The sequence below is a fragment of the Hemicordylus capensis genome, chromosome 1, assembly GCF_027244095.1.
Source record: "Hemicordylus capensis ecotype Gifberg chromosome 1, rHemCap1.1.pri, whole genome shotgun sequence".
Taxonomy (NCBI): domain Eukaryota; kingdom Metazoa; phylum Chordata; class Lepidosauria; order Squamata; family Cordylidae; genus Hemicordylus; species Hemicordylus capensis.
This window is the reverse complement of record NC_069657.1, coordinates 32,236,423-32,249,477: the sequence shown is the minus strand read 5'-3', so window position 1 is coordinate 32,249,477 and position 13,055 is coordinate 32,236,423. Positions and strand designations below refer to the sequence as shown.

General features: G+C 42.1%; 1 protein-coding gene across 1 annotated transcript in view; it reads right to left on the bottom strand.

Annotated features, from left to right (window-relative positions):
* Positions 1 to 316: 316 nt before the first annotated feature.
* SERPINA10 (serpin family A member 10) overlaps positions 317 to 13,055 on the bottom strand; it is a 37,590-nt gene continuing 24,851 nt past the window's right edge. Inside the window, exons 4-6 of the mRNA XM_053286077.1 lie at positions 3,990 to 4,263; positions 1,790 to 1,937; positions 317 to 529 (exon numbers count right to left, since the gene is read on the bottom strand). Coding sequence (XP_053142052.1) covers positions 338 to 529; positions 1,790 to 1,937; positions 3,990 to 4,263 — 614 coding nt within the window. The 3' untranslated portion in view covers positions 317 to 337. The remainder of the gene's footprint in view (positions 530 to 1,789; positions 1,938 to 3,989; positions 4,264 to 13,055) is intronic.

Here is a 13,055-nt window from a genome sequence, read left to right as displayed (position 1 = left end):
CTGGTGTCTATCTTATGTATCTTTTTAGATTGTGAGCCCTTTGGGGACAGGAATCCATCTTATTTATTTATTATTTCTCTGTGTAAACCGCCCTGAGCCATTTTTGGAAGGGCAGTATAGAAATCGAATAAATAATAAATAAAATAAATAATTATCTACTTCTTTCTTGAACTCAATAAAACTCTTTGTTCTCACAATATCTTTGTTGACCCCCCCTTTCCCCCCTTTCTTTAGCTGCTGAACAAAAATATCTTTTGATTTCCTTAAACTCAACTTCAACATAAATGGTTGGAAGGTAATTGAAATGAGATAAGAATGAATGGAAACTTCTTTTTATTCACAAAGCTGTAGGATCAACAACTCTACCCACAAACAACAAAGCATGCATGCTCTCTTCATAGATCATGAAAAGGAATGGCCGATTCATCCGGATGACAGGAGGCATTGAGTATGCTATGATTTCTGATCCACTGGCAGCGGCAGCATCAGTCCCTATTTCATCCACTTCAATAACTGCTCTCTGGAGAACCTAAGAAGGTTAGAAATGCATGAGGATTCACAGCAATATGCCTTCATTTCTGGCCATCATTCCCTCCTCTTCACTCATGCTGGCTCATATGCCATAGTGAGCCACCTAAGCAAGAGGCAAGCTCATGTCTTCTGAGCCCCTTTAAACTCTGCTGGTGTGGCCCATGAAGGTGGGGAGGCTCCATGGCTACTAAGGAGTGTGTCCTTGCACTCCTGCTGCTGTTCCCAAAGGAGTACAAGGATGTGCTCTACAATAGCCACAGAACCTCTCTGCCTTTGCAAGCTGTGCTGGCAGGGCTTAAAGGGACTCACAAGGAGCGAGCTCACCTTTCACTTAGGTGGTCATTTGCTGCATGGTACTGAAGAGGAGGGACTGTTGGTAAGAAATGAAGGTGGGGGCCCTTCTGACATTCTGAACACGGGCAGCTCCAAAGCCTCTCACACCACTAGCAGTATGTCAGCCTCTATTTGCTATGTTAGTGTTATACATGCATGAAAAGGCAGAGAGGAACCATACAATATGTCAGAAGAGACAAGGGGCCGGCCAGTAGGCTGGCATTGGTGGGGGTTGAGGAGAAATGACCCGTTAGCTGGCATTGGTGGGAGTCGAGGAGCAGATGACATGAAGATGCTATTACCCATTACAGAGATTGAGGGAGAACAACACAATCAGCCTTAATTTCATGGATTAGGTAATTCCCCATAAACCAGGTTCCTGGGATAATATACAACTTTGAAGATTTGATGCAGGACCAGTGTCCTGGGGACTAGGATGTTCTGTTATTTCCTTGGAACACGTCCTGAGCACTTAGTTGTATGCTACGTTGACCAGGAGGGCACTGAAAGCTGCCATCTGAATCCCACTAGCAAAAGTATTTGTCCCATTCCAGCAAGGGTGATCTACATGCTCAGACAGACGTCCATGCACAGAGCACTCTTTGGTCCTGCATAAGGATTCTACACTGACAAAACAAAATTCACATCCAATAAATGGGGGTGCTATGCAGTGTACCCCTTGATTAGCTCAGAGAGGTTCACATCCTAACAAACCAACAGCGAGCATTGTCAGGTCTGGCTGCAGAAATAATATGTTTATGAGTTTGGGGAATCTGATGCCCATTCCCTTCTTCTGCCCCAAAATAGGTGGCAGAAAGTGGATTCTCACAGTTAACTTATTGTAGTGCACAAGGATCTTTGGATCAGAGCCACAGCTTCAGTTACAAAGGTCAAAGTTCCTTCTGATTGAAGCCATTATAGTTACCTGGGAAACTTTGACATATTTCTGATCTGTAAGGTGGCTTAGGTCCGCTTTGTAAGAGAACACATCTTTAATTCCCAGATCCTGAAGCAATTGATCCATGTGGTATTTCTGGTCTAGTCTGAACTTTGGAAAGTAAATATCCATTTTCCTATAACACAAACAAACCATAAGTGGTGGTTAATGTCAGCTGAACAGAGAACATGCTTTAAAGCAAGTGGCTGTGGCGCACACTGAAGAAGCCATGGGGAATATGTACAAGTGAACATATCTGCCAGCAGGGAATTTGCCAAATTGGCCCATTGAGGTACATAGTCTCTGAAGAATGTTGAGAAATCTGCAGAACAGAATAATTACACATTGCTGGTCAGTCTGCATATTCTCCATTGGAGACTACATTTGTTGAATTGTCAGTGTGTGTGCCCAGCAAGATTTGGAGGTTATGGACATTTAGTAGACAATGTAGGAAATTCCCTGTTAATTGTCAGTTAATTGTCCGTTAACAGGTCCAAATGCTTGATGAGTAAAAAAGAAAAAGAAGAAAAGGAGGCTACAACAACAAAAACCCAAGTCCAAATTGATATGAAGTCACTGAAATCAAAATGAGCCATTTTTGGAAAATAAATAAATAAATAAATAAATAAATAAATAAATAAATTAAATTAAATTAAATTAAATTAAATTAAATTAAATTAAATTAAATAAGCAAGCAAGCAAGCAGTCATAAGCACTTTCTGGCAGAAGGTGACACAATATATCACTTTCTCTCTCTCTCAAAAATTCTAAAACTCTAGCTACATAGTATATTTGCTTTCATCTTGAAAAACAAAAAGTACAGTTCACACATATGCATCCCAACACCAAAGTGGTCAGCTGAAATCGAACCACTTGAGAACAATTCTACGTAATAAACTAGCTGAGTGTATTATCGATCCCCCATGCAGTCTGGGCTATCATATATGATATCCAAGATGTAGTGATTTGGTTCTCCTGACATCTAAATTATTGATCGGGACTCTGGGTTGGCTCTGAAGATTGGGCTTTTAGGCCCTGTGTGCAATGATGTCATTTCTTGTGTCGTGGTCTTGGGGCCCCAGGCCCTGTTACAGCATTACTATGGCAAATGGGCCAGCCCTTTAACTCCCCCATATGATTTATGGCAGTGATGGCTGGGGAAGGCTCCATTTCCTGTGGCAATGCCGTGGCAGGAATGGAAGCTCTGAGACCATGCATGATAAATAGCAGTGCTCTGAGATGTTAAGAACCATGGGAAATATGGTTTCACTTGTTCCCCGTGTCTCTGGATGGTGCAGTGAGATTAAGCCAAAGTGACAGGGGGAAATGTCTGTTGAAAGATATGGGGCGGAGTTTTCTTTCTACTTCCCAGTAGCAGTTAACATGACGAAGGGTTTTGTACTAGGGCAAGAGATGACAAGCTGCCATGAAAGCTGGTTAAAACTTGGCTTTTTATCCAGGCTTTTACTGCTGCTTCTGTGTGTTTTTTTACCTGTTGTATTGTTTTTATGCCTGTATTTTATAGATTTTAAATTTGGTTTGTTTTTATATATTTTTAGCTTAATATTTTTATTGTCTTATTGTATGTTTTGACTTTTGTAAACCGCCTTCGGGTTGTCTTTTAATGAAAGGCGGTATATAAATGCAACAATAAAATAAATAAATAAATGACCCATTCCCAGCTATGTTATAGAAGTGTCCCACTTGTGCCCATTTTCCCTCCCCATCTATCCCCTTGAGCTACTATTCTGGTTTGCCCTCCAAACGAGGGATGTGCATGGATTGTTTCAGGCAGACACGGGGGCGGGGGGGGGGGTAGGGCAGAGAGTGGTAGCTTTAAGAGTGAGGCAGGCAGGTCTTGACCTCTGCCACTGACGCCCCACCACTGTTCTGGTCACAGCGCTGTCCTTCCCAAAATGCTGTGACGCAGGCACACTTGGCCTTTTGGGAAGGACAGTGCCACCACTGGAACAGTGGCGGGGTGGCAGAGGAACAGGTAAGGACCTGTGTGCCTCATTCTTAAAGCTACCCCTTGCCCCTCACCAAAATGTTTTGGATATGGCCACCCAAATTGTTTCAGTGCCTTGCTAATGATGCACTGAAACAATTCAGACACATCTCTAATCTGAACATGCTGAATCTAGGATCTTAGTAATGGAAAGCAGGGCATTCCTGCCATAGCTTGTACCTGATCTTCATATGTCTAAGCCAAGACTCCACAAGCTCATTGGTTAAATGATCTTCCAAGGACATATAATCATTCTCCCTCCCAGGCATGACAACCAGCATGTGCACACTCCCTCTGTATGGAAGCTTTAACACATAACAGTGCAAGTTCTTATCGAAAGTGGAGGCAACCCTCTCTGTCTTGAACATCATCGGCACTTGGACGGTCCTGTAATTGTCTATAAAAAAGGGTTCCAGTGCTGTGGCCTTACTAGGAAACGGGTTCAGCCATTTGCCTGAGGATAGACAGAAATGCAACCATTTATTGTATGATACTGACATTATCCATATTTGTTGTACAAACCTTCAGGGACAACTCACATAGACAAATACATTATGTTCCACTTACTTGAATTTAAGCAAGTCCTAAGTAGGGCTGTGCAAGAACAGAATTATTGAATCTGATCTGATTCTGATCTGATGCAAGTGATTATTGAATCGTGCATCTGATAACTGTATCCGGCCCAGATGGAATTGTTCAATGCATCACTACTGGGTTGATGCATTATCTGATAGGATATAGTGGCCCATAGGAAATAATGGGAAATCATCAAATTATATTATTGTAAGTCAGAATCGAATAAAAACTCCAGGTGCGGTAAACTTCTCAGAGTTTATGGTGGACCCTTCTTAGGGCTTGATACTACCCCCATTATGCAAAAGTGGAGGGGAAATCTCCTCCCCCCCACACTTCCACACTTTTGCTTTTAATATATACTAAGGTTACCAGGTCCAGATGGTGAAAATAATCAAAATCCATCACCAAAAGAATGGAAATAGTGAGCCCTATTCACCAAAAAGGTCACCCAAAACACTTTGCATAAAATTTGCATGGAATTTGCAAATAATTGGTATAATAAAAGCATATTTTGCACATGTGGACAAATCTGGCGCATTTGTAAAGAAAAAAGAAAGAAAGAAAGAAAGCCACCACACATGTCCTCTTCTCTACAGTTCAAACCCTCCTCTGGATCACAGAATCCCATTGGGACAAATTGTGCATTTAATTTCATTTGTAAAGGGGAAAACAGTCTGGCCTGGTCTGAATTTGAATGGGAGACTACTTGTGAGCACTATAAGATATTCCCCTTGTAGTTCAGTGGAAGAACATCTACTTTGCATGCAAAAGTCCCAGGTTCATTCCCTAGCAGCATCTCCAGGTAGGGCTGAGAGACTCCTGCCTGAAACCTTAAAGAGATGGTGCCAGTGAGTGTAGACAACACTGAGTCAGATGGACTAATGGTCTGACTCAGTATAAGGCAGTTTCCTATGTTCCTATGCATATTTATGTTGACTTTTAGCTACAGGCACTCCAAGCAGCAGGCAGCCCAAGCAGAAACATGATCCCGGCAGTTGGTTTCAGGGTGTGTTCACACTCTTAACCCTGGCTAACAGCTGGGCTATGGAGCCAGGTTTGGCAGCGCCAGCATCTGCTGGGATCCTGGCAGATCCATGGGTTGCTTGCCTGTGCCTGGGCTTGGCTGCTTGTGAGAACAGCCTTAATATGTAAAAGATGAGCTACTGTTACAAGCACAGAGCAAAATAAAATAGCCACTCAATATTATAAGAACAACCACCTGGGAGTAAAGAAGCACTTTTCTCATATCTTTTGATATGTAAGCCATTTTGAGAACTTTGTTGCTAAAAAGTAGCATATAAATATTTCTAATAATGATGATGATGATGGCAAAGGCATAAGGGGGAAAAAAAAAAAACCACAGACCAAATCAGAGCTAGTAAACAGTGTAATATCTTCAAATCCAGGAGCCACCACATGGTAAACCAAAAAGCAGAAACACAAAACAAAAACAGATTAGTTTTGCTACAGCATTTATTCTTCTCTCTCTCTCTCTCTCTCTCTCTCTCTCTCTCTCTCTCTCTCTCTCTCTCTCTGGAGTGTTTAAATACTTTTGTAGTAATTAATTTCCTCAAGGAAGGGTACAATCTAGAAAACCCTTGTTGTATCACTATCACAATCTTTGTGGAAATAACAACCAAAAATACACATGAAAAGAGCCCTATTCAGCAGTGTTCAATGCACATACATGTACAGTGTACACATGTACAGATTTGTGCACATGTATAATTACACATTATGTTCAACACACAGTAGTAAACTTCCTATCTGCACCCTGCATTGAGGTGGCCTGTACCCAGGTTCACTTTTAAAATGATCGCATGTACAGCCGTCCGCACAAAAACATGGTGTACCAGTCTTTGAGTACCAGGTGCAGGGGAGTAACAGCAGGAGAGAGGGCATGCCATCAACTCCTGCTGTAGGTTTCCAGTGGCATCTGGTGGGCCACTGTGTGAAACAGGATGCTGGACTAGATGGGCCTTGGGCCTGATCCAGCAGGGCTGTTCTTATGTACCTGTGTACAGACATTTGAATAGGACTAGGGAAAATTGTGTGCAAACCAATGCATGGGTATTTCCCACGCCAGGAAGAGGTTTAGCTAACCCCAGAAGAAATGCAGATGATTATGTGTCTGGGCAGTGAATAAGAGAGATATTTCAGACACACCTCTTGAGTCACTATCTGGAAACATGGTTGCTCTCCATTATGAGAGTTTATCAATTTCTCTTCCAGGGAGAGGAGGGCTGGTCTTGTGGTAGTAAGCATGAATTATCTCCTTTACTAAGCAAGATCTGCCTTGCTTCACATTTGAATGGGAGACTAACTTTGTGAGGACTGTAAGATATTCCCCTAAAGGATGAGGCTGCTCTGGGAAGAGCATCTGAATGCTTACATGCAGAAGGTTCCAAATTGCCCCCCACTTGGCATCTCTAAGATAGGGCTGAGAAGAGACTCCTGCCTGCAGCCTTGGAGAAGCCTCTGCCAGTCTGTGTAGGCAATACTGAGCTACATGGACCAATAGTCTGACTCAGTATAAGGCAGCTTCCTATGTTCCTAAACAGGTGAGAACTTCCTTACTGATCAGGCCTGGCTGAAGTTCAAATAAGTGGGCATGAAACAGAGGTGGTCTAGGAATTCCTAGATGAATTCTGATGTAGCAAGAAGATAATAAATATTTATTGTTGTTGTTGTTGTTGTTGTTTACACAGTCAGACAGGTGTTATTGACTGGTTTGTTTTATCCAGACATAGAGTCCTTCCCAAGGACCTGGGATGGCTGAATTTTATTATCAATATTGTTGCTGTTATTATTATAGATATCATCACAGAATATAGGCTATTCCCAGTAAAGTTGCTTTTTGTAATTGGCTGATGGTGATTTCTGTGGCCTCTATGGTGTTGAGGTGCTCTTCAAGGTCTTTTGGAATTGCATCTAGGGTGCCAATTACTACTGGGATTATTATTATTTCTTGTTTACACAGTCAGACAGGTGCTATTGACTGGTTATTAACAACAACAACAACAACAATAATAATAATGAACCAAACAACTACCAGGGTTAGACTTCCAGCTCTAAAAACAGTTGCCAAAAAACAACTTGCTCAGGCATTAAAAGATGTCAATGCTGAACTTGCAGAAATAACAACCAATAATTTGCAAGAAACAAACCAACTAATGTACAGTGCAGCAACAATAACAACACAAGAGCTCTGATATAAGATCAGTGGACATGTAAAAAAAGAAAGTAGTACATCACCTAAATGGAAGATTTGATTAGAAAATAAAATCACCAGGCTTAGATCAGATGGTTGTAAATTGAAAAATATGAAAGACAAGAAGCTGAAGAATGAAAACACCAAATCGTATCTGATCCAAAAATACCACCTAGATTCAAGGAAAATTAGAGAACTCATGGAAATAATAAATCAGCAAATAACAGCAGTGTCAAAGAAGATTAGCAGATATGAAGCCAGAATTACACAACACAGGGAGAATCTCCAATTCCAGTTGAATCAGAGACGTTTCTACCAAACCATAGAAGGAGAAACTGCAAGAAACGTCGAAACACCAAATAAAGAAGAAACAGTGCAATTCTGGGGGAAATTATGGGACAATCCAATAGATTATAATAAAAAAGCAGGCTGGGTGAAAGAGGTTGAAAAATGTAACCAGCAAGATCTAATAATAACACCAGAATTAATAAGTGAAAGAGCAAAGAAAATTAAAAATTGGACTGCGCCAGGCAACGATGAACTGCATGGCTTTTGGCTTAAACACCTGACAAACCTTCATAAACAACTATCAAAACAGTTCAATCACATTTTGCAAGGAGGTGATATTGAACAATAGCTAACAACTGGGAAAACTCATCTCATCATGAAAGACCCAGCAAACGGTGCAGTTCCAAGTAATTCTAGACCGATAACCTGCCTGCCAACCATGTTCAAATTATTAACTGGAATAATAGCAGATGAAGTGATGCAACATTTATTAACTAACAAACAGCTTCCAGTTGAACAGAAAGGAAATTGCCCGAACACCAGAGGCACAAAAGACCAGCTGCTGATTGACAAAATGATTTTAGAAAATTGCAGGAGAAGAAAAACAAATCTAAGTGTGGATTGACTACAAGAAAGCCTTCGACTCATTGCCTCACACATGGATACTAAAATGTTTAGAAATAACTGGTGTCAGCAAAAACATCCAGATATTTATTTTAAAAAGCAATGAGCATGTGGAGTACACAGTTAATAATCAATGGTGAGACACTTGGACAGGTTAGCATTAGAAGAGGCATTTTCACTATCCCCTCTGTTGTTTATAATCGCCATGACCCCACTTTCACAAATACTAAACAAAACAGGCCTTGGATACCAAACATCTAAAACATAAAGTCAAATAAACCATCTGCTGTACATGGATGATCTGAAGTTGTATGGAAAGTTCCAGTCAGAAATCGAATCACTGCTAAACACTGTCAGTATATTCAGTAGCGATATAGCAATGGAGTTTGGACTAGACAAGTGTGCAGCATTAATAATGAACAGAGGGAAAATAACAAAAACAGAAGGAATAGAACTGCCCAATGGAAGCAACATCAAGAACCTTGAAGAGAAAGAACATTACAAAGACTTGAGCATTCTCCAGGCTGATAACATTGCACACACTGAAGTTAAAAAAAAAAAATGGAAGTGAATACATCAGGAGAGTTAGAAAAATCCTAAAGTCCAAACTCAATGGCGGGAACACCATACAAGCCATAAACACCTGGGCTATACCTGTTATCAGATACACTGCAGGAATAATAGACTGGACCCAGGCAGAGCTAGAGACGCTAGATCGTAAGACCAGGAAAATCATGACCATCAATCATGCTCTGCACCCCCGCAGTGATGTAGATAGGCTATACCTCCCTCGCAGCTCAGGTGGAAGAGGAATGCTGCAAGTCCATCAAACAGTAGAGGAGGAGAAAAGAGGCCTTGAAGAATATATCAAGGACAGTGAAGAAGATGCACTTCAGATGGTCAATAATGCAAAACTATTCAACACCAATGAAAGAAAGCAGGCCTACAAGAAAGAACAAGTCAAGAACCGAGCAGAAAAATGGAAAAACAAGCCCCTGCATGGTCAATATTTGCACAATATAAGTGGAAAATGAGACATCACCAAGACCTGGCAATGGCTTAAGAATGGCAACTTGAAGAAAGAAACAGAGGGTTTAATACTGGCTGCACAAGAACAGGCACTAAGAACAAATGCAATCAGAGCAAAAGTTGAAAAATCAACAACAAATAGCAAGTGTAAAGAAGCAGATGAAACAGTGGACCACCTAATCAGCTGTTGTAAAAAGATCTCACAGACTGACTACAAACAAAGGCATGGCAAGCTAGCAGGGATGATACACTGGAACATCTGCAAAAAATACAAGCTACCTGTAGCCAAACATTGGTGGGACCATCAAATTGAAAAAGTTGTCGAAAATGAAGATGCAAAAATATTATGGGACTTCCGACTACAAACAGACAAACATCTGCCACACAATACACCAGATATAAGTGTAGTCGAGAAGAAAGAAAAACAAGTCAAAATAATCGACATAGCAATACCAGGGGACAGCAGAATAGAAGAAAAAGAAATAGAAAAAATCACAAAATACAACGATCTACAAATTGAAATTGAAAGGCTGTGGCAGAAAAAGACCCAAATCATCCCAGTAGTAACTGGCGCCCTGGGTGCAGTTCCAAAACAACTTGAAGAGCCCCTCAACACCATAGGGGCCACAGAAATCATCATTGGCCAATTACAAAAAGCAACTTTACTGGGAACAGCCTATATTCTTGGATGATATCTATAACAACAGCAACAACATTGACAATAAAATTCAGCTATCCCAGGTCCTTGGGAAGGACTCGATGTCTGGATAAAACAAACCAGTCAATAACACCTGTCTGATTGTGTAAACAAGAAATAATAATTTAATAGTATCTGATGCTGGAGAGAAAGAAGACCGTTCAGAGAGTTGAGGGTGACATAACTGAGGTGAGGTTGTTCATACATCATGACTTCCTGACTAATGTACTTGTGCGAGAAGACTGCATCAGTGCAAGAAGGTTGCACTAGCTAGTTGCACTAAGCCTGGACTCTACACTCCAGACTAACATCGCACTAGTGTTTGCACTTGTGCAGCAAGTGGTGCAACCTATGAAATGCCTCATATGTTTTGCAGAGAACATTTATGCAAGAGCACCGCTTTGAAAAACCTGTGACTATGTGATCTTGCACTAGCGCAACTTTATTCAAGCACAAGTGCAGCACTAATCAAGTTGTCATTTAGTCAGGGTGTTGGCCGCTGTACTAACCCATCCCAAAATAATATCTGGTCAAAGGGTTTTTGTGGGTTAAGCAAATCCAGTTTGACCAGAAACGGTAACAGAACAAGAGATGCCATGGTCAGATCAGATGAGACAATAGAGAGCCAGGACTGGATTGTCCACCTCTTTGAATATTGACAAATAACAGCTGTCAGGACGATCATGTTGGGACGCAGCACTGGGGAGATGGAACCAAGTCTTTCTCTCTGTGCATTTTCTTGGTGAAATTCCTCTCTTCGCAATTACTATTGGTCCCATTAGGGAACCCATATAGGCATAGCCTGTGAGCAGCCAACTTTTTTCTAGTGGTGCAAATAGGAGAGAGAGAGAGAGAGAGAGAGAGAGAGAGAGAGAGAGAGAGAGAGATCTTCATCAGGAAAGTAAAATAGCATGGGGTGCTAAGAGTTAATTTCTTTTCTCCCAGCACCATACTCCCCACGCAGATCAGCTGCACAGCTGCTATTTGTTAAAATAACAGAGCCAGCGTGGTGTAGTGGTTAGAGTGCTGGACTAGGACTGGGGAGACCTGAGTTCAAGTCCCCATTCAGCCATGATACTTGCTGGGTGACTCTGGGCCAGTCACTTCTCTCTTAGCCTAAGCAACTTCACAGGGTTGTTGTGAGGAGAAACTTAAGCACGTAGTACAGCGCTCTGGGCTCCTTGGAGGAAGAGTGGGATATCAAATGTAAAAATGAAAAATAAATAATAAAATAAAATGTAAAGAGACACGAGCACTCATCAAAGATCTCTATCATCTCATCCAGCCTAGGTCTCAGTGGCCAACCTCCTGACTAATGGAATGCTGGTTCAGCAGCTTTGCCGTCCAAACGGAGGCTCTGATGGTGCAGGCAGGGGGTAAAACCAATCTCCACTACCTTTCACAGCTGTCTACACCACCCAAATAGATGCCCCTTAATCTCAGAGACATATTTTTAGGTTGTGCAGGCAGCAGTGGGAGGATAGACCAGAGTCCCTTACCCCACGTGTGCTGGCACAGCCTTAGATGCAACACGGCTTTGTTAGTCAGGATACAGGCCTTGTGTATGCTTGCAATGGGTCAATCACCTTCTAGTAAAAATAATTGCTTGTCTGCAGCCTGCTCAATGCCGTTTTCTCCCCTCTGTGTAGCCTTTTCATGGTTTGCTCTTTGCTCACAAAGGGTACCATCCTGCACACGATTAGGCTGCTTAAAGCCAACTCAAGTCAGAGGGATTCAAGCAGCTTCACGGTGCACAAGACTGCATCGACACTTCCCTCTCCTTTGCTTTCACCAGCACACGGTATTACAACTCAACAATTAGAGAAGGAGTGAAAAATCAGAACGCGAGCTAAAAATATAGAAGAGAAATTAGGGGATATTTAATTGCAATGCATTTAGGTTGCCATGGAGCCTTTTAAAAATATTTCTGACAAGCAACACCCAGTGGAAGCATCACTTTCAGCCCCTTTCTCAGTTTCTTAAAGCAGTAGCTGCAAATGTACGGAGGACAATCAGTCACCCTTGATCTTGGCATAGAGCCCACAACTTGATGGGAAGACCCATAAGGTCAGTACTCATTTGATATGGTCAGCTGTTACCTTGAAAATGATAGACCTGCACTTGTTATTATAACTGTGCATTTGCTCAATATGTGCATGTGTATATCTGGGATATAGGAAGCTGCCTTATACTGAGTCAGGCCTTTGGTCCATCTAGCTCAATATTGTCTACTAGGGATGTGCAAACAGGTTCGACGTTGAACATGTTCGATGTTGAACCGTTTTGGTTCGACTGTTTGGGGTCTAACCAAACCATCCCTGAATGGTATGGGCATGAAGGGAAGCCAGTGTGTGGAGGGCGGACCTCCCCCCCGCCACCTCCAGCAAAATGTCTGTGAACCCCCCAAACAGACAGGGGGTGTTCAGTCTGGGGTCAGACCGAACAGGGGATGGTTCAGTTCAATGTCGAACATTTTGGCAAGGGGCAAGTGGTAGCTTTAAGAATGAGGCACGTAGGTCCTTACCTGTTCCTCTGCCACCCCGCCACTGTTCCAGTTGCCACTATCCCAGTGCCTACGTCACAGCCTTCTGAGAAGGACAGCGCCATGACTGGAACAGTGGTGGGGTGTCAGCAGCGGAGGTAAGGACCTGCATGCCTCATTCCACAGACCCCCGCAGCCTCTAACAACTCCGCCAAAGGGGGTAAGTAAATCTCTCTCTCTCTCTCTCTCTCTCTCTCTCTCTCTCTCTCTCTCTCTCTCTCTCTCTATATATATATATATATATCTTCACGAACTTCCCCCCAGAACAGACCAAACCAG